The following is a 23,594-nucleotide window of genomic DNA, read 5'->3' as shown; positions in this document are numbered from 1 at the left end:
CTTGTAGGTTGGGGAAGTGACGAGGTAAGTCACATATTATGGGGTAACCAACTTCTGAAATATGAAAAAAAAAGAAGTTCTCAGCAAACAAGAGAAAATCTGCAGATGCTGGAAAGTTCTCAGTAAGTTAGGCATCATCTGAGACAGAGAAAGGACAGAAAATGATGTGGATCTCTCTCGACTTGGCCCAAACCTCACTCATTTCAAACTAAATTATATGGTTATAAAATCCTTCAGTCTTGATATAGCTCTCAAAGCCAAGCAATTTTTCGAAGGAGGGCCCTACCAATAATGGAAACAAAAGCCATATAGTTGAGTACCTGAAGACATGAGAATGCAGGCGCTGGAATCTGCAGCAACATGCATGATGCTGGTGGATCTCAGTGGGTCAGGCATCATCTCTGAAGAATGACAGTTGACATTTTGGTATTAGACCCTTTATCTGGATTGAAGGATAGAAGGAAGACAGCCAGTATAAAAAAGTGAAAGGAACAGGTGGCACAGGAACTATCAAGTGATAGGTAGATTCAGATGACAAGGGGTGATAGGAAAGTGGAAGAGGGGAGAATGGAAATATGGTGAAGCATGGAATCATTAGGGAAATCAGATAAGAGCAATAGTGAAGGGGATCCAGTTGGAGGAGAATGTGGGTGATGGGCAGATGGAGGAGGTGGGGCAGCAACAAACAAAAAGGTGATGGGGGCTGGGGTGAGTGTAGGAATACATTGGTAGATCAGGAGGAGAGAAACAAGAGGGTGAGCAGTTAACCAGAAGCTGGAAAATTCAATGTTCTTGCTGTACAGTTGTAGAAAACCAAGGGAGAATAAAAGGTGCTGTTCCTCTAGTTTGATTTGGCCTCACCTTGGCAGTGGAAGAACCCCAGGGGATAGATATATAATTGTGGGAATGAAAATTAAAATGGCTAGTAACCAGGTGTTCCAGATAGCCAAGGCAGAATTTTTCAAATTAATGAATTTTTGACAGCTGCAATCCTACATTTAATGGGTTCTACATATGCAAAGGGAAGTGGCACTTTCAACCAAGAGTTGAAGTGATACAGCTTCCTATCAGTAAAATCAGTTCCAGTTGAAGCTGGACATCCCTTTCCTCCAATTCACCTAATGCATCTATCTAGAATATTTTCTTACAATAAAATAGACACACAATACTTCAAATTTGGCAAGACCAACATCCTGTACTCAATACTTTGATTTATGTAAGTCAATGTGCTAAAAGCTCTCTTTATCACCTAATCCAGCTACGACATCACTTTCAGGGAGTTATTTATCTATATTCCCTGACCGCTTTGTTCTACTGCACTCCTTAGTGCCCTACCATTCACTGTACAAGTCCTGTGTAGGCATCTACAGATTTTCTCATGTTTGTGATGCACTCAGTCCTGGTTACATCTACAAATTATCTGATCCAGTTTACCACATTATCATCCAAATTGTTAATATAAATGACAAACTTCAATGGACCCAGCATCAATCCCTGTGGCATACCACTAGACACAGGCCTCCAGTCCAGAGAGGCAACCATCTACTACCACTCCGACTTCTCCCAAAAAGCTAATGTTGAATTCAATTTACCTCTTCATACTGAATGCTTTGCGACTGAAACTTGTTGACTAGCCTTCCATCTTGGGCTTTATCAAAGACCAAGTTTATATTCACGGAGACAATATTCACTGCCTTTCCTTAATCAACTTTCCTGGTAACCTCATCTAAAAACTCCGTAAGATCAGTTAGACTCAACCTGCCATGCACAAACCCACATTGACCATCTCTAATCAGTCCCTGTCTACCTAATTACTTATATATCCTGTCCCAATAACTTACCCATTGCTGGAGTCAGGCTCATCTGCCTATAATTACCCAGCTTATTCTTTGAACCTTTCTCAAATAACTGAACCACTTCTTTTTATGCTATATATAAATGATTTAGGTGATGGAATAGAATGCTTTGTTGCCAAGTCTGCAGATGATACAAAGATTGGAGGAGGGGCAGGTAGTGTTGAGGAATCAGGTGGGATGCAGAAGGACTTGGACAGATTAGGAGAATGGGCAAGAAAGTGGCAAATGAAGTACATAGAAACATAGAAATCCTACCGCACAATACAGGACCTTCGGCCCACAAAGTTGTGCCGAACATGTCCCTATCTTAGTAATTACTAGGTTTACCTACAGCCCTCTATTTTACTAAGCTCCATGTACCTATCTAAAAGTCTCTTAAAAGACTTTATCGTATTCGCCTTCACCCCCGTTGCCGGCAGCCCATTCCATGCATTCACCACTCTCGAGTAAAAAACTTACCCCTGACATTTCCTCTGTACCTACTCCCCAGCACCTTAAACCTGTGTCCTCTTGTGGAAACCACTTCAGCCCTGGAAAAAGCCTCCATCCACACGATCAATGCCTCTTATCAGCTTATACACCTCTATCAAGTCACCTCTTATCCTCCTTCACTCCAAGGAGAAAAGGCTGAGTTCAACCTATTCTCATAAGGAATGCTCCCCAATCCAGGCAACGTCCTTGTAAATCTCCTCTGCACCCTTTCTATGGCTTCCATGTCCTTCCTGTTGTGAGGCAACCAGAACTGAGCACAGTACTCCAAGTGGGGTCTGACCAGGGTCCTAAGCAGCTGCAACATTACCTCTCAGCTCCTAAATTCAATTCCACAATTGATGAAGGCCAATAGACCATACGCTTTCTTAACCACAGAGTCAACCAGCACAGCTGCTTTGAGCATCCTATGGACTCAGACCCTAAGATCCCTCTGATCCTCCACACTGCCAGAGTCTTACCATTAATACTATATTCAGCCATCATATCTGACCTACCAAAATGAACCATCTCATACTTATCTGGGTTGAACTTCATCTGCCACTTCTCAGCCCAGTCTTGCATCCTATCAATATCCTGCTGTAACCTCTGACAGCCCTCCGTACTATCCACATCCCCAACCTTTGTGTCATCAGCAATCTTACTAACCCATCCCTCCACTTCCTCAACAAGGTCATTTAGAAAAATCACAAAGAGTAAGGGTCCCAGAACAGATCCCTGCGGCACTCCACTGGTGACTAATCTCCATGCAGAATATGACCCGTCTACAAACACTCTTTGCCTTCTGTGGGCAAGCCAGTTCTGGATCCACAAAGCAATGTCTCCTTGGATCCCATGCCTCCTTACTTTCTCAATCAGTCTTGCATGGGTGTACCTTATCAAATGCCTTGCTGAAATCAAGGATACGCTACATCTACTGCTCTTCCTTCATCAATGTGTTTAGTCACATCCTCAGAAAGTTCAATCAGGCTCGTAAGCCACGACCTGCCCTTTGCAAAGCCATGATGACCACTTCTAATCATAATAATATGTCACTCCAAATGTACATAAATCCTGCTTCTCAGCATCTTCTCCATCAACTTACCAACCACTGAGGTAAGGCTCACTGGTCTATAACTTCCTGGGCTATCTCTACTCCCTTTCTTGAATAAAGGAACAACATCCGCAACCCTCCAATCCTCTGGAACTTCTCCTGTCCCCATTGATGATGCAAAGATCATCACCAGAGGCTCAGCAATCTCCTCCCTCGCCTCCCACAGTAGCCTGGGGTACATCTCATCCAGTCCTGGCAACTTATCCAACTTGATGCTTTCCAAAAGCTCCAGCACATCCTCTTTCTTAACATCTACATGCTCAAGCTTTTCATGCTGCAAGTCATCACTACAATCACCAAGATCCTTTTCTATAGTGAATACTGAAGTAAATTATTCATTAAGTACCTCTGCTATTTCCTCCAGTTCCATACACACTTTCCCACTGTCACATTTGATAGGTCCTATTCTTTCACATCTTATCCTCTCGCTCTTCACATACTTGTAGAATGCCTTGGGGTTTTCCTTAATCCTGCCCGCCAAGGCCTTCCCACAGCCCGTTCTGGCTCTCCTAATTTCCTTCTTAAGCTCCTTCCTAGTAGCCTTATAATCTTCTAGGTCTCTAACATTACCTAGCTCTCTGAACATTTTGTAAGCTTTTCTTTTCTTCTTGACTAGATTTATTACAGCCTTTGTACACCACAGTTCCTGTACCCTAACTTTCCTGTCTCATTGCAACGTACCTATAAGTTATGCCTCATGACGAGCCTCTCGAAATACTTCAAGATGATGGATATAAGTGCAACGGGACAGTAGTCATTGAGCCAGGACATTGAAGACTTCTTCGGCACGGGGACGATGGTGGCGGCCTTGAAGCACATTGGAACAGTGGCACTGCTCAGGGAGATATTGAAGATGTCACTGAAAACATCTGCTAACTGGTCTGCACATCCTCTAAGCACTCTACTAGGAATATTGTCTGGTTCAGCAGCCTTCCGTGGGTTGACCCTGCACAGGGTTTTCCTCACATCGGCCATGGTAAGACACAGCACCTGGTCATTTGTGGAGGGGTGGACTTCCTCACCGCCAGGTCATTTTCTGCCTCAAAATGAGTGTAGAAGTTGTTCAGCGCATCTGGGAGGGAGGCATCACCCGTACAGTCAGGTGATGTTGTCCTGTAGTTGGTGATGTCCTGGACGCCCTTCCAGATGCGCCGCATGTCGCCGCTGTCCTGGAAGTGGCTGTGGACTTGCTTGGCGTGTGCACGCTTTGCCTCTCTGATGGCCCAGGAAAGTTTGGCACTCGCTGTTGTTAAGGCTGCCTTATAGCCTGCTCTGAAGGCAGAGTCATAGGTCTTCAGCAGCACCCGCACCTCCGCTGTCATCCATGGCTTCTGGATAGCGCGTGTAGTGATGGTCTTGGACACAGTGAGGTCATCAATGCACTTGCTGATGTAGCTAGTCACTGATGCCATGTACTCCTCCAAGTTGTTAGCGTTGCCATCAGTTGCAGCCTCACTGAACCGTATAAAAATCAACCTTTTTCATTTGAAAGTTAAATGCCAGTGACCCAGATGCTGTATTGGTTCTAAATCTGTGTACTTACATCTGTGTAATCTCCAGACCAGTTCAGAAGTGCCAGTCAGTGTGCTCAAAGCAGTCTTGAAGAGCAGAGATGGCTCCTGCTGGCCAGGTTTTCACCTGCTTCTGAACTGGTCTGGAGCGCCTGATGAGTGGTCTGTATGCTGGGATTCGCATAACAGAGATGTGATCTGAATAACTGAGGTGAGGGCGAGAGTCGGGGATATTTGTGTAAACAAGGTCCAACTTGTTGTGTTCTCCCCCTTCATTGCAAAGTCCACATACTGATGGAATCTGGGTTGCACTGACTTAAGGTTCGCGTGGTTAAAATCTCCAGCAACACTAAAGTCCAGTTCAGGTGCAAACCGTACCATTTGTACACATTCCATCTTTCATGGAGTAGAGCAAAATAATCAAAGATCTGAAGCCCCCCCCCCACCCCCGCACCATCCCCTTAACTATGTGAATCTCCTTAGCCTTAGCCAATAGAAATCCTCCTATTTCTTGACTCACTAGCACATGGCACAGGTAGCAATCCTAAATTCACAACCCTCAAGGTCCTATCCTTCAACTTAGCACCTAACTTTCTGAACTCACTCTGCAGTACCTCATCACACCTACTCATGTCATTGGTACTGACATGGACCATGACCTCTGTCTGGCTGCTCACCCTTGCTATGGGAAGCAACATTCCATCTGGATATCTCATTCTCATCCACAGAGCTTCCTGTCTATTCCCCTAACCAATGAATCCCCTTCCACTAATGCTCATTCATAAAATGTTTCTCATATCATGCATTACTGATTTCATTTTATGAATGGCTGAATAAATACCCTTTTCAAAATTCTATCCCCTTAGTTCCCATAAATCTAAGTGACATCTTTACATATCTAGTACACAAATTTAGAACCAATACAGCATCTGGGTCACTGGCATTTAACTTACAAATGAAAAAGGTTGATTTTTATACAGTAACTTAATTCAATGATAAAGATTGAACACAAAAACTGTAGGTAAAGTCCAGGTGAACAATTGACTTCAGAGACAGCCTACCAAAGACTACCAGCAACAGGTATAAAGCACTAGCAAAGTATCACCTGTCTCTGAAAAATCCTCTGAATACATCAGTAATTAACAAACCATGCCCTCTTCAAGCCAACAGAAGCTCTAATCAACTCAGTTGGTTCTGATTGATGGACACATTGTTTGCACGCTTGACATCAGACTCCTGAAATCAGTTCTCTACACTGAGATCCATCATAGTAAGAGATTACCAGGTGAACAGAGGTATCAAATCAAGAAAGCTTTCCAAGTTTTCTTGAGAAAATGCAACATCCTCTGACTCATGGGAATATTTGTTCCATGAATGTGCAAAATGGAAAAGCAGCATCAGGGAATGGCACTGAGAATCTCCAGCCTCAGTAGAAGCCTCATGTAGATAGATTTTCCCTACTTTTGCCAAAGGATCCCATACTGGCCTCATCAGTCATCTTAGAGTTCATAGAATGATATTGGAAGCACATTACTTTTGAACACAGGGACTGGTAAAGACTACTGCTATGTCTAGTTACAATTATACTTCATAATACAAAAAGCAGTTACAGTAGGCAAATAGATAAAACAGTGAATGACTCATCTGTGTGTTTTTGTTTATCAATTTAAAATGCATAAAAGCTTATATAACTGGTAGATTGATAAGAAGGGCTTGGAGGAATATGGGCCAAACAGAGATAAATGGGATTAAGTTAGATAGGCTATTTGACTGGCATGGATGAGTTGAGCCTAGCGGCCAGTATAATTCTATGAACATAATGAACCCTTGACAAGCGAACTTGTCCATCGCAAACAAATAAAATATATTCAACTTAAAATGAAACATGAAATGTGGACCTGATTAGTACAATACACTTATTTTACAAATAGCAGCACAACCATGAACCTAAATTAGCAGCCTAACCATCTGACCAGTGACCAATGCGAAAAACTATTTTTGCGGAATCCCACAAAAAAATAATTTGTCATTGTTTCTTTTTTATTAAAAGAATGAATAAAAAAAACAGGAAAGTGAACTATGCCTTGTGACTGCTTTGATTTTCTATTTTTTATTCATTAACCATGTTAAAGTATTGATATTTTAGTATTCCAATTCAACATTCAATGTCACTAAGTAAGTTTTAAGTCACCAAATAATTAGAAGTTTCATCATCTCTTGAAATACTGAAGAAAAAAGCATAGTTGCAATGGAACTTACATCATCATAATGGAGGCATTCCCCCCTGCTGGCAGGCATTGAAATTGTTGGATAATCAAGCAGGAAAGTATTCTGGAGCAGACAAGCAAAATACCATCTAACATCTTCCTTTTGGGTGATGAAATTTACTCAGAGAACTTGCTGCACTATACCATGCCTCGTGCCATAAATAAAATTAAAGGATGCTACTCAACCACAGATAATTATGCTTCTTTGCACATGTTGTTCATGAAGCAATTAACAATTTAAAATACTTTAATAAACTAACCTTCCTTAAAGTTGCTACTTTTTTCAAAACAACTAAAAGTATATATGTAAAATTTCAGTGATTTAATGTTTCTAATATAAAAGAATATTAGATATTTATGCGCACTCAAAAAAATCTTTAATACTGTCAACTTTACCAAAACATTTAACCAATTGAATATACTTATTCAAAGCGTTCCACTTTAAACTCCCAAATGCTAAAGCATTAAATTGAACTCTTTTATTATAAAGCAAGTTCCCCTTTGTTTTTTTATTCTCAAGCAATCATAACAGTAGGCTGACCTGCAGCTCAATAACATTTCATTCTCCTTAAAAGGTTCCAGAACATTTCAGTTAGATTTTATTCTGCGACTGCATAAATCTGCAAATGTTAACTCTGGCTACAATCTGCTCAGCTGGTCATTTTAAAACCGGGCAGTCACAGGAATGACAGAGGCAATCTAGTACTTTTTGAACACTGTGCATAAAAAGAAATAATGTATTTGAATCAAAAGCACATATTTAAAATACAAGCCACAGTCATTTATTTTATCCCTCACAGGCTAATATTCTCAATTTTGTACTATAAAGTGCACCACCCAGAGGAATAGTTGGGAAATTCAAACTCTGTACATCTACAATAGGTTTAATCATTTAATCAACATAATACACCCTCAAACTATCCCATCAACTTCGGGTCCTATTTTTCCCATGACAACAACCACAAATCCCAGTTTTAACGAGCTGGGAATATATAATATTTCACTGGAATACTGAACATTATGTGTCTTAATTCAGATATGTCCAAATTCTTGATGGTTCACCATTTTTCTAGATACAATTTGAAATTTTCAATAATTAAATAAAGATTTCCCGGTAAACCATAGCTCCATACTCGCACTGAATGATTTCCTGATCGATACTATAGATTAGGGCAGCAATAAGAAAGCATTGTTCATTTTGCACAAAAACTTAGTAACAGGATATTCCGGCTTTTAAGAACTTTTCATCAAACAAATGCTGGTGCCACCCTGTTAAATGCAGGTCCTGTTTTATATCAAAGAGGAAGCTGACCTACGCCCGTGCCCAACAATTTCCTGCACTACTTCAGATTTCTGAGTATCCACTTTGGTGTTCAACTCTTCCACATTCAACTCATTTTATTTTAAACTGTTTAGACAAGTGTCCTGACAGGCTCATTGATTTTTGTCATTACATAATCTTGTTGGTCCAGTTCCAAGACCATGCTACTTTTATTAATTAGTTCAAATTAGGAGATAGTCAAAAATGAAAGCCAAATTTATAGAATTAATGCCTCTTACACATAATCTTTAAATACTGTATAACATCTGACAGAGCCAGAAATTAAAATTGCTGGCTATCCAGGACTGACTATCATTTACTTGATTTATCCTTGCATCAATCATAGAAAAATTATTGTCCAGAAAATGGCTTCAAGTATTGAGGAGAAAACATTTCATCTGGGACATGAGAGAACACAGCTGTTTGCAGACCATTTCCTTAAACGATAACATAATCGCAAGAAGGGTTAAGAGAGGGGATGAAATAAGATGCTGAATTAAATATACCGGTAAATCATATGCAGAAGGCAAATTCAGGAGAATGACTAGATTAAGAGAAAAATGATACCAAGAGAATAAAATACAACTTAAAAACTCTAAACATTAAGAACTAAAACTTGACTGTTGTAGAAGCTATTATTCTGTGCCCTTAAGTTGATTCCCTTAACTGGATCATGGAAACAGATAATTGTAAAAAGCTGACTTTTTGTGGCAAGTTTAATCAGCCAATACAGCACTTTCCTGACACTGATGATGGGTCGACATAATTGACTGGATTTTTAGATTTAACTGCAAACATACTCTTTTGAATTTATCAAAGTCAAATTTATTGTCTTACTATCAATGCACAAGTACATATATGCACAGTACAATGAAAAACTTACTTCCAGCAGCATCACAGGTACATATATTTATATTGCAGCATAAAACATGAATTTTACGCATTGAAGTGGCATATTGTTGGTAATAGTGAGTACAATTAGCCTTGTTATTTGGTCACTATAGTTATGCCCATTGTTTATTTTTATACTATGTATCTACAGTCTAGCTAAGTTTTGAAAAGTTCAAAAGTTTGAATACTAACAGGAAATGGAACTTAAATATTTTTAGTTATGCAGTAAGCATGATTTTTTTTGTAAATTTAAGAAGCATATTATTTACAAAATTTTTGTAATATATATTATAAAGAACTTATAGTTATGAAGCAAATTATTTGAGATTCAAAGTCGAGTTTATTATCCTCTGGACAAGTACATGTATGAAGTTGCAATAAAATACCTCCAGCAACATCACAGCAACAAAGCTTCATATAGAAGCATTCACAAGAAAAACATAAGTTGTACAGAATTTTTACAAGAAATCACAAAACACAAAAAGTCAATTTCAGTGCAAAGTGATCAGAGTGGTCATAGTGTTGCTAAAATGTCATTACGGTTTTGCCATTTGGTTGAAGGGGCAGTAATTGACTATCTTGGTTGTTCCACATTATCAAGATCTTTTTAAGATTTATTGTATATTTATTTGGTGGGAGTATGTGTGCAGGGAAAAAGACATTGATCAACAAGGATAAAGCTTGGATTATTCTTCCAGTTAACTACATTGCTTAGTTATGAGTCAATTTCATGTGTAATTTTCAGACGTATTGTATTCCTCCTACCTTAAGCATTGCACTTGGAAAGCATTGTATAACATGCACGGTCAGATGTTCTAAGTCATTTCACAGCAGCCAATGATTTACTTTTGAAATTTAGTCTCTATTGTTATTTAAGAATTAAATGAAATGTATCCTTTAAATTCATAGTCATGCATAAATTTATATAATGGTTGGTGGAACTAAATTTACCTCTAGACAGGTTACATGACTAACCCTAAGCATGGCTAGATCCGAGCAATTCAAATTATACACAATTTTATTGTGAATTGTGATACTATCCATTTGATATTTTTATTTTACTAATTCTATGACATACTCTTTTAGAATATCTTGGCATTACTTTATTTTGCTTGACCGTTCCCATACCATCCATTTTCAAAACATTGGTGTCCAAACATTAGTACTGAAACCAACACAATTAAATCTTTCAATAATTCATTAATCAGAAGAAAACATGGATAACAGTCTCTAAATTGAGTTTCTGAACTATCAATCACATATAAAGAAAATAACATTTGTATGGAGAGCAGAGTTTGTACAGATACAAACTAATTTTTGTGAATTTACACTGGGACAAATTAAAGCATTAGAAAGACGTGATTTAAACAGGGAACCCATTGTGAAGAAAAACATCTTAATTCTTTCAAACTCTTTCATATACAATGTCGTGCATCTTAATGAAATAAAATCCCAAAGCCATTGACGTCAATTTTAAGCAGTGCAAAACTCTTTTGGAGAGAATGACCATTTTTTAATATCATGAAAACTGAATTATAATGTTAAGTGTAAGTTGATTTTTTCCATCTTGTGATTGAATAGTTTCATACAATTCAGTTTCAGCCTGTTTCTATTTCATCAAATTAGAGCTTGCAACATTTAAACGTAATCGTTAAATGAAGATTTTCTTTATTATTTTACTGATAATAAAAATAGTCAAAGCTAATGCAATGATTATGGTGAAACAAAATATATAGTGAAAACATGCTATTTTATATTTATTTAGTTACGCAAAGTTATTTTACATCAATGTTACTTAAAGTGGTCTCTTAAGACTGAAAATAAAAATAAGTTGTAACTAATTTTTTATATAAGCAGAAAAATATCTGATGAGTCACCAAAACAGGAGTTATTGCAAAAGCTTCAGCTAGTTTAAAGAAAGATAGTCCACAATAAATCAAAGTTTTTAGCAGTTTTGTTTTGCCGATACCTATTACTACTTTTCTTTCCCAAAATAGGATGAACTAGCACCAAGGGACAAAAACATACAGATCACAAGTTACTAAATTTATTTTAGGTTGTAATAAAATAACGAACGACCCTCAAAAATCAGAAGACATATCTTCAGATACCTAACACTGTAAAAAGTTACTTGCTCAATCACAAAGGAATAACAAGTAAGCAATTGTGTCTAAAGCATGCTCATTTGCCATACATAGTTAAAACTTGGCAAAAGGGAACCTATATTTTTTTTGAGGAGGTTCTAATTTAAAAAATTCTCGGACAAGCCATGTTATAGGTTGGGGAAATAGTAACATAACATTGATTTCAACATTTAAAAAATTACACAATTAGTTCAATTAGCAATTGATTCAAAGTATTCAAGAATGGATACCAAATAGGATCAATTATGGTGAGTTTAAACCAGCCACTGAAATACCAAATCATCCAGATGTTGATAATTTTAATACAAGAGTGCTTGACACTGCCACTTTTATTTGACAATTTTATTTTGTTATTATTTCTCTTTAGCAGACCCTTGGGATCAAGATGACCCTGCTTCCACTCTGGTTCTCTTGTATGAGAAGTGATTACCGAGGCATGTGTGGGAACTACCACAGAAGGGGCAGGAAGTGGCTGACAGAGCAGCAGTGGTGGTGGTGGAGGATGGGGTGGGGGAGGTGTGAACCGGTCCACTCCATCTGCCTGTAACACTGGACCCATGTCACTCCCAATTCAGATCTTTTAAGTTCTCAATGGCATCCTGAAAGTTCTGTCTCCACTAGATTGGTTCAAGGCCAGTAGTTCCCAGGAGTCAGTAAGAGCGTTGCCATTCCTCAAGGAAACTATCCCACAGCCCGAAATTTTCTGCTCTTTTCGCCTGGAAATCTCCCACTGCAACCTCGGGAGTGTGTTTCAAAAGTATAGTTATAACGATAACACACTTCTTTCCTGAAAATAGGCTAAAACGGCGAGCAAGTTAACAGCTTTAAAACCAACAGAAAATGGTTATCCCAAATTAGCAACGTTTAAGCCTCAACATGTGTAATTATCAATGCGTCTTTATTTTGACCAGTGAGATCAGATTGCTGTTCCTCCATTAAAATAAAACGACTGTCTGACAAAAGGCTTTAACACGTCCTATTTAAAAATAATGTCATTTTTTTTTAAAAAACAGAGAAACATAAGCAGCTGTCACAGAATTGAGTTACATCCCAGTTTGCTTCCGACATACTAAAGCAGCATTCCTGGCACAATGTCCCCTTCACTGAGCGCTTCTGATGACTATAAACGCCCGAGGAAGGAAAACTTCAAAGCAATTCCTGTGTGTCTGTATTATGTCTCCTAGCAGAAGTGCTGACCACATTTTAAAATACGCCCACTTTCAAGAATCGTACCAACTGAATGCCAACAAACAAGATTAACAGCAAGTTAGTAAATTCATGCTGTGAGGAATAATGTAGCCCACAAATTGCATCTTTTGTCCCATAATTTGGTCTCTCTTGGATCCGAACATCTTGAAAAGAATACAACCAATGAAAGCCTCAGATGGCTGGCAAAGTTTTTCTTCCACTTGAAGTCATTGCAAATCGATTGCTTAAGATGTAACTGTCTGTATCTTACGTTTAAACCAACATCTTTCTACTGATCATAATATTTGCAAATAAGGAAACCTCTGACATGGGCATCTCAAATTCAGTTAAGACACAAGTAAACCGGTTCCGTAACGTCAAGACGGCGCTGCATTAAGGCAACGATATCGATTTTTAAAAAATATTTGCATACAGCGTCGCTATTGACTAAAGGATATTAGTCTTTGCATAAAGTTAAAATAATATGAATACTGGAAAGCTTAATTTTAAAAATCCTAAATATGAGAAAATTGCTCGACGGATCATGCAATGTCTCCCAATAGTTTTAGGACTCCGTTTGAAATTTGATGTGGGATCCGTGCAATAGTTTAAGAAATGCCGATTAATGGAAACGGAATAAATAGAAATGCATAGATCATCCGAAATATGCTCCTGCCTTTACGTTTTTGTAGTCGCCAAGAAAATGGGGAAGGGCGTCAGAAAAATGCAAAACTCTCAGAAGGAAAGCCTTCGGGGCTGATTTATGCATAACATCGTACAGAAAAAAAGGTACGTGCTTCTTGGAGCTCACAGTATGACTCCAGAAGCTGTGTGATGTGGGCGCTGTTCTTTCCTCGGTACATCAATCTTCCATTAAGGATGGAGACGATTCTCCGATCGCCTTTTGACATATTCAATACCTTTTTGGTAAAATATTGCACATCGCAATTATTTCTGACAAGCCAAGTAAATGTGTTAGGTTGCAAATGTACTAAAGAGAACACATTTCCTTCCTGGACACAATCCCTAATGTGCCCTTAAGTACCTCCACCGTTTTAGCTTTTCCTACATGCAAACTTTATTTTGACAGCGTTATGGACTGCGGCACGAAGAGCGCAGCTAAATTCAATTCCCTGCACAGCTCCATACATTTCTCATCGCTTAAAAAAAGATTACTGTACTAATGAATGGGGAGCACTCATTAGATCTGCATATCTTTATTAAATGACAAAATGTGATAACAGAGACAATAGCCCGTTTCTTTATTGCTCACAACCACTTTTCTCCCGATATTAATTTCGCAAAATATAGATCGTAATTTCAGAAATTAAAAAACGGCAACTTAGCTCTTAGATAAGAATGCATTACCGTCGTCGCTCTTAATTATGTAAGTGTACCATTTGCATCTACAAACAGTTGTCTTTTCACTATGTGACTGCCATATAATAAGGTCTTAAGTCAACAGACACAATCCACTGCCAAACAATCGACCCCCACCATACTTTACTTCAAACACGCAGCTCAAGTTATGCCAAGGTTCATCGGTATTAATCAATCACAACTCACAGTACTGTCAAATCAAGCCTACATCAGACCTTGTTCTTCAAATGCGCTTGGTTGCCGGCCTCCTTAATGTAATTACAGTACAATACAGCACGTCTGCCCAAAGGTTCAGCCAGATTCCCCTGGCTCCCAAGTCAAGCCTCAATCATTACACAACCCAAGGCGAATATACGCTTTCCATTTCTAATTTGTAAAAAGGGATTTTAAATTAAAAAGTCAACTATTATGAATTCAGATCGTAAGGAAATTTCAAACCCATATTCGGTTAGGTGTAAGATAACTGACTGCCCATATGTAACAATTGGACTTCTCAGAAATTTTAGGACTGTGGGAATCTGACCGTACAGTCAAGGTCAGCCAAGAGTGAATGGACTATCAATAAAAAGACTTATTTCGCTCCAAAACCGGTTTGAATATCTGGAAACCCCACCGTCAGGTGTTGATCTTTTAGTGTTTTATGATCAGATGAATAAATGCGTAAGAATTTTTTTTCATCGTTACAAAGGAGGATCGCAAGTATTTCTACTTTACCCTGCTCTGAATTCCGCTTACGCTGGCACTGCACCAAAAGGAGGGTTAACCATTTACAATAATGAAAACTGCAGCAACATGCATTGAAACAAAACGTAAAATAAATCTCAGCATTTGAATTATCTTTGCAAATTCTTGGGCTTCGGGCGCAGTTGGAACCAGGCGGAACCAGCGATCCCGCCGTGCGCCAAATCAGCACCCTTCCGCTCCAGACACAAATGGTTTGCTTTAACATTTTTTTACGTGGAACAATTTTTTGATTTACAAAACATCGCACAAGCTGCAACACAGACAAGTCATGTTTCATTAGTTTGCAAACTTACTGGGTAGAGAATCGGCGAATAAAAACCTGCAGACTGTGTAGCAGAAGAAAAGCACAAAGCCCTGTTCCAGTAGCCCCTGCATGACAAATGCACATCCAAACACAACTTGTTGAATAGTTTTACTGTCGGGGGGAAAAAGGGAAAGGGAAGGGGGTGGGGTGGGGGGAGGAAAGTCCACGGTTTCACGGGAGGGCCTGAGTAGGGTACTTTAGGTCGGCTGGCAAGGAGATTTTTCCTTCTTCGAAAAGTGAAACTGCAGTACAAGGTGAGTAGTGCTGACGACGTGTAGGAACCATTTAATCCCGAAGCATATTAGCACTGCTCTGCTCTGCCGAGGCGAGAGTGGAATGTGTCCATCATTAGCGGAGCAGAAGACTGAAGAAGCGCGCAGAGATTTGCAGCGAAGTCGGCTTGAGCTGGAAGCTTTCCATTCTTCGGGACAGGAAGTACCATGTGCGCCTCGGGCCACTTCAAAGCCAGTGAACCCGACTTTCGTGCATGCGCGCGCCAGCACAGCTGGTTGTGGGGGGGCGGGGGGGTGTGGAATCGGCGAGGCGCGCGCCCCCAACGGCCGCTCCTCGTGCGCGAGGAAGCTCAGGTCGCACTGCGCTCCCTCCTTCCGAACCGCGGCAACGTGATTGACAGAACTCCGCGACCAGTCACACGCCACAACTCCACCGCCGTCCTCGCACTCCAGATGGGAACCAATCACTGTATCTGTGGGCGGGGTCTCGCCTGGGGGGCCCAAAGCCTGCCGGCCTCGATGGAGCGATGCCCGCTGGGATTTGTAGTATACACCTACGATGATTTCCTTGTTCAGAACGGAAGTAACCAGTCTCTCAACTACTAGTTCCAGCAGGCAGCGCGGCTACATTTCCTCCCTCCCCTGGCTGCACGGTTACTGGTTCTGACAGCGGCGGTAAGTCTGTCATTTTAATGTGACTGCTTCTCTGGGCAGAAGAGGACAGTGTGTTTAAGACAGGAGAAGTCTTAAAGATTTACGTATCATTTAAAAAAAAATCAAGCACCATATCTATGAGGAGAGGAGTAAACAGATTTTGAAAGATTTTACTAAGTGGGATCGATGTGCAAGGGGAAGCGATGTATCGGGCTCCCTACCACTCCACCTGCTTTTTTACTTGGCAAATGTTATAAAACATAAGAAATACAGATGATGCGGGAACTTACGCTGTTTTTTTTTAAAAAAAGAAGAGGCAGTACTGTTTGAAAACCGTGTGTTTTCTGGGCCTCGAGGCGCTGTCTGCTAGGTTGGACCTTCACACGTGAGCTACAAAATACAGTCCTGTCTTCAGTTTCATTTTAGTGCTATAGCTTTGAAGTTGCGATTTCACCTAAAAAAAACACGCTTCATTTGATTGCAGGCGCATCAGTTTCTCTGCGAATTGACGATTGTTGCTGAAACTTAGGGTGACAATGCATTAGCTGGAATAATAAAAATTACTTAATAGCTGCCTGCCCTGTGTTTTATGATAAATCCAGCTACCAGCGCATTTGAAGTGTATTTGCAAACTTGGCAGAATGTAAAAGGTAAAATTGGAAGTACGTATTTTTTCTACACATACAATTAAAAAAATGTAATTTGCATTCACGTTGCAATGGTATATATGAATAGCCGGAGACTTAAAACCGTTTTATTGCAACGGTGGGGGCACCTCGACTCATGCATATGCTGCGTAGCGCGAATACTCCTCAAGAAGGAATATTCTTTTTCTGTGATGGCAAGTTTTTAATCTCCATTAAAAGTCCACAGGAACAGATTTGAACGGTGTTCATAACATTCTTTAGCATTTCATATAAGAGTAATCCATTCTTTTGCCATTATTGTCAAGTGGTTGACAGGTTGTATTAAAATCTTCAATTTAAACGTTGCTGAAATAATATAGATGCATCATAAACTGAAGTAAAATCAAAATAAAAAATGCTAGAAACTCTGATCAAATCAGGAACATCATGAAAAACAACATTTCAGAAACGACCCTTCTTCGAGGAAGGGTCAAAGTTCCGACAAATAGTCTCGGACCAGGAACATTGATTCTGCTTCTCTTTCTCTTTCTAAAGACCTGAATGATCCTAACATCTTTTTAGGTTTATTTAAGATTTATAGCACTTACATTTTTTTTGTTTGTAAATATGGATTCATCATCTATTTCCCAGGAAATGTAAACCTTCTTTGGTAAAATAAAGAGTGATGAGATTAGAAATGTCCAGGATGAGATACTAAACCTAGATACAGTCTTTTCTCAATTGTGTGTATAGCATTATTCAGAAATCGTAAATGTTTTGGTAATGCAGCAGGTGTTAGTGGTGGAACTTGGTCTGCATTAAGAGTGCACACACTAGATGTTATATAGAACACAGAATAGCACAGGAACAGATCCTTCAGCCCACAATGTTATACCAGACTAATTTGAAATAAAATTTATAATAAATTATTATCCTTTCTCCAGTTCAGTTTAGACTTATAGTTTGTACTCTCATTTAAGGTCAAAACATTATTGCAGTTACAAGTGGATGTTACCACAATCCAGTACAAATTGATTATGACTCATGCTACTGAGAAAAGGACATGGAAAGCAGTGTGAATGTGCTGAAGTTCAGTGCTGTTGAGTGTACTTGTTTTGTGCACTGGAAACTCTTGCCTGAACTTGCATAGCAGTTGAGGGACTTATTTGACCTGGATGTTGCAAATTAACTACCAAATCTCATCATAAACCTTAATTAATCTTCACCTACCACTCCCACAATCAGAATAAAAATAATGGCAATTCCAAAAGGGCAGCAGCGATTATATATGGTCAGGCTCCCATACTACTACAAAAAGAGCTGGTGGAGGCACTTGAAGTAAAAGGGGGAGCTAAAACATCCTTACCAATAGTTGGGCAAAGCAAAGAACTGATGCAAGCAAACTTGCCATTAATCCCCATTAGAAAAAAAAAGAAGCATGCAAGGGATTAATAAATCTTTGAAAATTTTAAAACAAATACAGTCTTAAGTTAGGTTGGACAAGCTTTTTTTGTGCAGAGGCAACAGCCATTTTCTAGGAAGAGTTGTGATTTGCAACCTCCTGATAGAAAGGGTCATGGAACCAGATTCAAAAGTAAATACCATTGCTCTCCTTCCTTCACCTGGGATGCCAGGGGTAAGTTTTTACGCAGAGAGTGTTGAGTGCGTGGAATGGGCTGCCAGCAACTGTGGTGGAGGCGGATATAATAGGGTCTTTTAAGAGGCTTCTGGATAGGTACGTGGAGCTTAGAATAGAGGGCTATGGGTAACCCCAGGTAATTTATAAAGTAAGTACATGTTTGGCACAGCATTGTGGGCCGAAGGGCCTGTATTGTGCTTTAGAAACTGTTTCTGCTTTCTTTTTTTCCCTCTCAGAATGCACAATACAAATTGTAGCTCATGGTAAGTTTTTGGGAAAGGCTTTTGACTTGCATATTAAAGTTTATTCTGTATTAAATTACAGAAAACATTTTTATATCACATTATTGTGAACTATCTTTTAATTTAAATTCTACCTGCAACATCAACAGTTTTGTAAATTAAACTCCTATCATATCTATAATCTCCAAATGAACAGGCATTGTTTGAGACACATTCAATGAAAAATATTTGATGCATTGACATTATCAGTGCTCTATGAAGTGACTAGTTTTTTATGAAAATTATGCCATATACATATGCAGTTTTGGTATGTGCTATATAAATGGGTTAAATTGAGGGTTTACTTGCATTTTCTGTTGTAATATGACAGAGCTGGATGACCTGTAAGCTGTTCTGCAAAATCCATCAATTACCTGCCTCCTAACCATTCTGATTAACAATATGTGGATTCTTTATATTTGTATGAAATATGCCTTTATAGATCACAATAAACTCGAGTAACTGGGAGAGCACCTATACTGCCTCTTTTGTGGACGATTGCACAAATCTCGCCAAATTGAATCCCATGGGCCAGAATGAGGACAGTTAATATTTGATGTGGACTCCACTTAAAGATAATGCCCGATACTCCTTCGTACAATTCTGTGCTGTATATGTTATTGAACAAAGGTATGTCTACTTGAATACCATGCATGCTCCCGAGAAGCCCCCAGTGGTATGATTCAAAACTACCTGTGATGTCAGGATCAGTAAGGTGATGGTTATGTGGATATGACGTCAAACAAAAAGCTTGCAAATATCACTCACAGCTGCAGGAATTGCTATTGAAGGTCGTCACACTCTCAGAGTTCACAGATTCTTCACTGTTGTCTTTCTGATCTGGTCCTGCCAGTGGCTGCACTAGGCTATTTTCGTATACTCTTTTATGTATTGCAAATGAGAAAATGGAGTTGCAGTACTTCAGATGGGGACATTCATTTTCCTATTGCCAATCTGCTGGAAATTTAGTCTAGACCTCTTTGTAACAAATAAATCCTGCTTTGTTTATATGCTCGAATTACACTTAAATGCATGGAGTTCAGGACCTTAGCTTTTAGTTCAATGAAAGAGTACCAAAGTTATCTCGTCAGCCCTCAAAGGATCAGTATCATGAGGTTTTTTTTGTTATTGTAATATCTCATAGAGATTTGAAACTCTAGTGCTTCTGACTATACAGTTTACATTTTAAATGAATTAATTTTGATATAGTTTATTTCACAAAGATACAAAAGCAAATAATTAGGAGCAAATTTGTCAAATCTTCCACCATTTAATAGGATCACGCTGATTTGATTGTAACATCCACATCCCTATCTCAGTGATCTTCCACTCCCATGCTTAACAATATATCTACCTCTGCCTTAAAAGTATTCAAGGACACTACTTCCATCGCCTCATTGGGAAGAGAGTTTTAAAGACTCAATGCTTACAAAAGAAAAACAAATTACTTGTATTGACACAAAATGCTGGTGGGACGCAGCAGGCCAGGCAGCATCTATAGGAAGAAGTACAGTTGGCCTGAAACTTCAACTGTGCTTCTTCCTATAGATGCTGCCTGGCCTGCTGTGTTCCACCAGCATTTTGTGTGTGTTGCTTGAATTTCCAGCATCAGCAGATTTCCTCGTGTTTACTTGTATTGGCCAAGCAGCCCCATAAGTTTTGAACAATGACACCCTAGTTTTAGATTCTCACAGAAGAATAAGTATACTCTCAACATTCACCCTTCAAGAGTCTTAAGGATTTTGTATGTTTCATTCAAGTTACTTTTTGTTCTTCCAAACTCAAGCAGATACAAGCCCAACCTGTCCAACTTTTTAAAAAATCATATAATAACTCTTCCATTATAGGTATTAATCTAGCAAACCATTTAATGGTGCATAATTCTCCTGACATAGTCTTTTCCAATGCCCAATATAACTGAAGCATAATCTCCTTGTTGTTGTATTCCATTCTTCTAGCATTAATGGCATTCTGTTAGTTTTCCTGATTTTGTGAGCCTTTGCAAATCATGTACTAGGATATCCAGACCCCTTTATATCTCAGAGTGCTGCAACCTCTCACCGTTGTTTTTTAAAAAATTTTCTGATGAAAATAGTGAATTTCGCATTTCATCACTATGTACTACATTTGCCTCCTCTTTGCTCCTCACTTGATCTATCTATATCCATTTTGTGTTCAGGAAGAAAAAGGTCGCCAAGTTTGAATAAGTGAGTATTACTTTGGGCTTTAAATACATCTGTGGTCCTTTTTATCTTCGGGCAGTTTGCTGCACCAGTTGCTCTCGAGCTACCACAGAAACTATTGAGTTGTAAGGGCTTGCTGCTGACAACATAGTTGATGACTTCTGAGAAGCCTGCTCTAATATGAGAAGCATGCATATAGTGGAAACCATACAGCCACACAAAGTATTATTTTTGCAGACATTGATAAAATAAAAAATTCACACTTTTGAGGCTGATTTTTGCAGTCCTTGAGAGGTTATGTCCAATCTACAAGAGCTTTGTTCTCATGCTGTCACCTTGACACAATGACAGCAAGCACCCTCTCTACCAACAGTTTACAAAGATGAAAACCAAGGGGCAAATGTGAAGCAGGAGGAAGAAGGAAGTCATCTCCTGCCCCACTATTCACAGTGTGCTCCATTGTTTTCTGGCCAATAATCCTATGCTTTGCCATTCACACACAATGTAAAATACTAGCTATAACATAAGAAATAGAGTTCAAATTGAATAATGAAAATAATACCATATATCATATGAAGCTCAGCTAACTACCATTTTTACATTCCATAAGAATTATTTTCTGTTTGGCCTCAACTAATCTTGAAATTCTTTGTTTTATTCTTCTGATTGCATAATTCCTATGACTGCATTTCAGGAGATTACAGATAGTTTAGGAAGATTTTATCAAGCAACTCTAGGCTTAATGGTATGGGGAGCACCAGGCAGAGTTAGCTGGCCTCCAGGCATGTGATCATACAAAGAGAAGGGAAAGGATGGATGAATACTTCCTTTAAAAGTATAGTTGATGATGCAAACCTAATAATCTGTGAAAAGACATATTTGTACTGTTGAGTGACATTACTCTATAGTAATGATGGTAACTATTGTGAACTTGCATGACTGCACTCTGAACTTTGATTGCAGTTCCCGTGTGTTGGGTGACAGTTATTTGAACTACAACGTTGATGATGAGATCTGCATGATGGATTCACAAATGTGCGACAGGAATTTGCCATCAGAAAGGAAGAGGTTCATTTTTGTAAAGGCTCATGTTCATGCTAGTCTCTATCATTCTTGGTATAAAATACAATATTTCAGACTTCTCAATGAACCAGGCATTTGGTTATGCACGTCAACCAGCTGAGAGTCATAAAGTTATATAGCACAGAAACGGACCCTTTGAACAATTTGTCCATGTCAACCTTTCAGCTTATCACAGTTGCACAAAGTAAGACCATATTTTTCTATGTTTTTTGTCTTTTAAAATGCCTCTTAAACATAGTAAGTGTATTTGATTATAACAGATTTCAACCACTCTCTTGTGTAAAAAAAACCTTACCCCTCAGGTGCCCTTTAAAACTCCTTCCTCTTATCTTAAATCTAAGCCCTCTTGTTTTTGATATTATTACCATGGGAAAAAGATTTTTTCTATTTATGTTATCTTTGCCTCTCATATTCTTATACATTTCCATCAGGTTAGTCTGCTTCACTCCAGGCTATCCACTCTCTTCCCATAATAAAAGTCATCTAATCCAAGCAATGTCCTGGTTAAACTCTCCTGCATTTTCTTTAGCACAATCACATCTTTCCTATATGTGGTGATAAGAACTGTACACTATATACCAAGTCTTTTGTAAAGTTGTAACCTAATATCCTAATTCTGATATTCTGTCTGTTAACCTTTCAAGACAACTAAGCCTAATGCATTTTTTTAACTACAGGATTCACCTGTGTTGTCACTTTCAGGGTCTAGACTGGATCAGTAGATTTCTCTGAGGTCTTTCATTTACTGTATATGTCACTCCTGTATCTGACTTCCGAAAATTCATTATTTTGTATTTGTGCATCCACCAATGCTCTACTCAATATTCCAGCTAATTTCACCTTAATGTCACATTTCACAATTTTCCTCACAACCCATAACACCACCAACTTTTGTGTCATTTGCAGACTTGCTAATCATACCTCCTGTATTCACATCTTTAATATAGATAATAAACAGCAGATTTCTCAGCATCAGTCCCTGTGGTGTTGCATTGTTCATAGACTTCCACTAAGTAAAACATTCATTCATCACTATATTCTGTCTCCTATTAGCAAATCAATTTCAGATGCATTTCACCCACTCACTTTGGATTTGATGTGTCTTATCCTTCTGGACCAGCCCAAGACTTTGCTAAGTCCAAAAGGACAACATCACTGCCCTGCTTTGTAATATCCTCAAATAAAAATCAAGTAAGTTAGTGAGACAGAATTCTCCCTGCTGAAATCCATACTGACTATCCCTACTCTGTGCCTGCATTTCCAAATATACATGAATTCTGTCTCAGAATTTTAAAAAATAATTTCCCTACCACTGACACAAGGGTCACAGACCTGTAGTTACTTGGTCTATTTCTGCACCACTTGTAAATGAAGAAATAATTTTAGCTTACATTAAGTCCTTCTTGTACCTTCCTTGTGGTTATCAAAGGTCCAAGAATCACCATTAGATAGATAGATAGATAGATACTTTATTCATCCCCATGGGGAAATTCAACTTTTTTTCCAATGTCCCATACACTTGTTGTAGCAAAACTAATTACATACAATACTTAACTCAGCAAAAAATATGATATGCATCTAAATCACTATCTCAAAAAGCATTAATAATAGCTTTTAAAAAGTTCTTAAGTCCTGGCGGTAGAATTGTAAAGCCTAATGGCATTGGGGAGTATTGACCTCTTCATCCTGTCTGAGGAGCATTGTATC

At 38.8% G+C, this 23,594-nt stretch overlaps 2 protein-coding genes across 5 annotated transcripts in view; one reads left to right on the top strand and one right to left on the bottom strand.

Annotated features, from left to right (window-relative positions):
* Nucleotides 1-15,767, bottom strand: part of LOC140741842 (receptor-type tyrosine-protein phosphatase gamma-like) — a 648,055-nt gene extending 632,288 nt beyond the window's left edge. Inside the window, exon 1 of one of the 3 annotated variants that reach the window (XM_073072297.1) lies at nt 15,178-15,767. In XM_073072297.1, the coding sequence (XP_072928398.1) occupies nt 15,178-15,259 (82 nt within the window). In that variant the 5' untranslated portion in view covers nt 15,260-15,767. The remainder of the gene's footprint in view (nt 1-15,177) is intronic. The other 2 variants (XM_073072296.1, XM_073072295.1) reach the window with 2 other exon arrangements.
* A 234-nt stretch (nt 15,768-16,001) lies between these two features.
* The window catches only part of LOC140742106 (bis(5'-adenosyl)-triphosphatase-like), a 946,366-nt gene continuing 938,773 nt past the window's right edge, over nt 16,002-23,594 (top strand). For both annotated transcript variants that reach the window (XM_073072924.1, XM_073072923.1), the window contains exon 1: nt 16,002-16,096. The gene's annotated coding sequence lies outside the window, so the exon portion shown is untranslated. The remainder of the gene's footprint in view (nt 16,097-23,594) is intronic.

Source organism: Hemitrygon akajei, chromosome 19 (genome assembly GCF_048418815.1).
Source record: "Hemitrygon akajei chromosome 19, sHemAka1.3, whole genome shotgun sequence".
In the NCBI taxonomy this organism is placed as follows: Eukaryota; Metazoa; Chordata; class Chondrichthyes; order Myliobatiformes; family Dasyatidae; genus Hemitrygon; species Hemitrygon akajei.
Note: the sequence above shows the minus strand (reverse complement) of the source record. Positions and strands in the feature narration are given on the sequence as shown.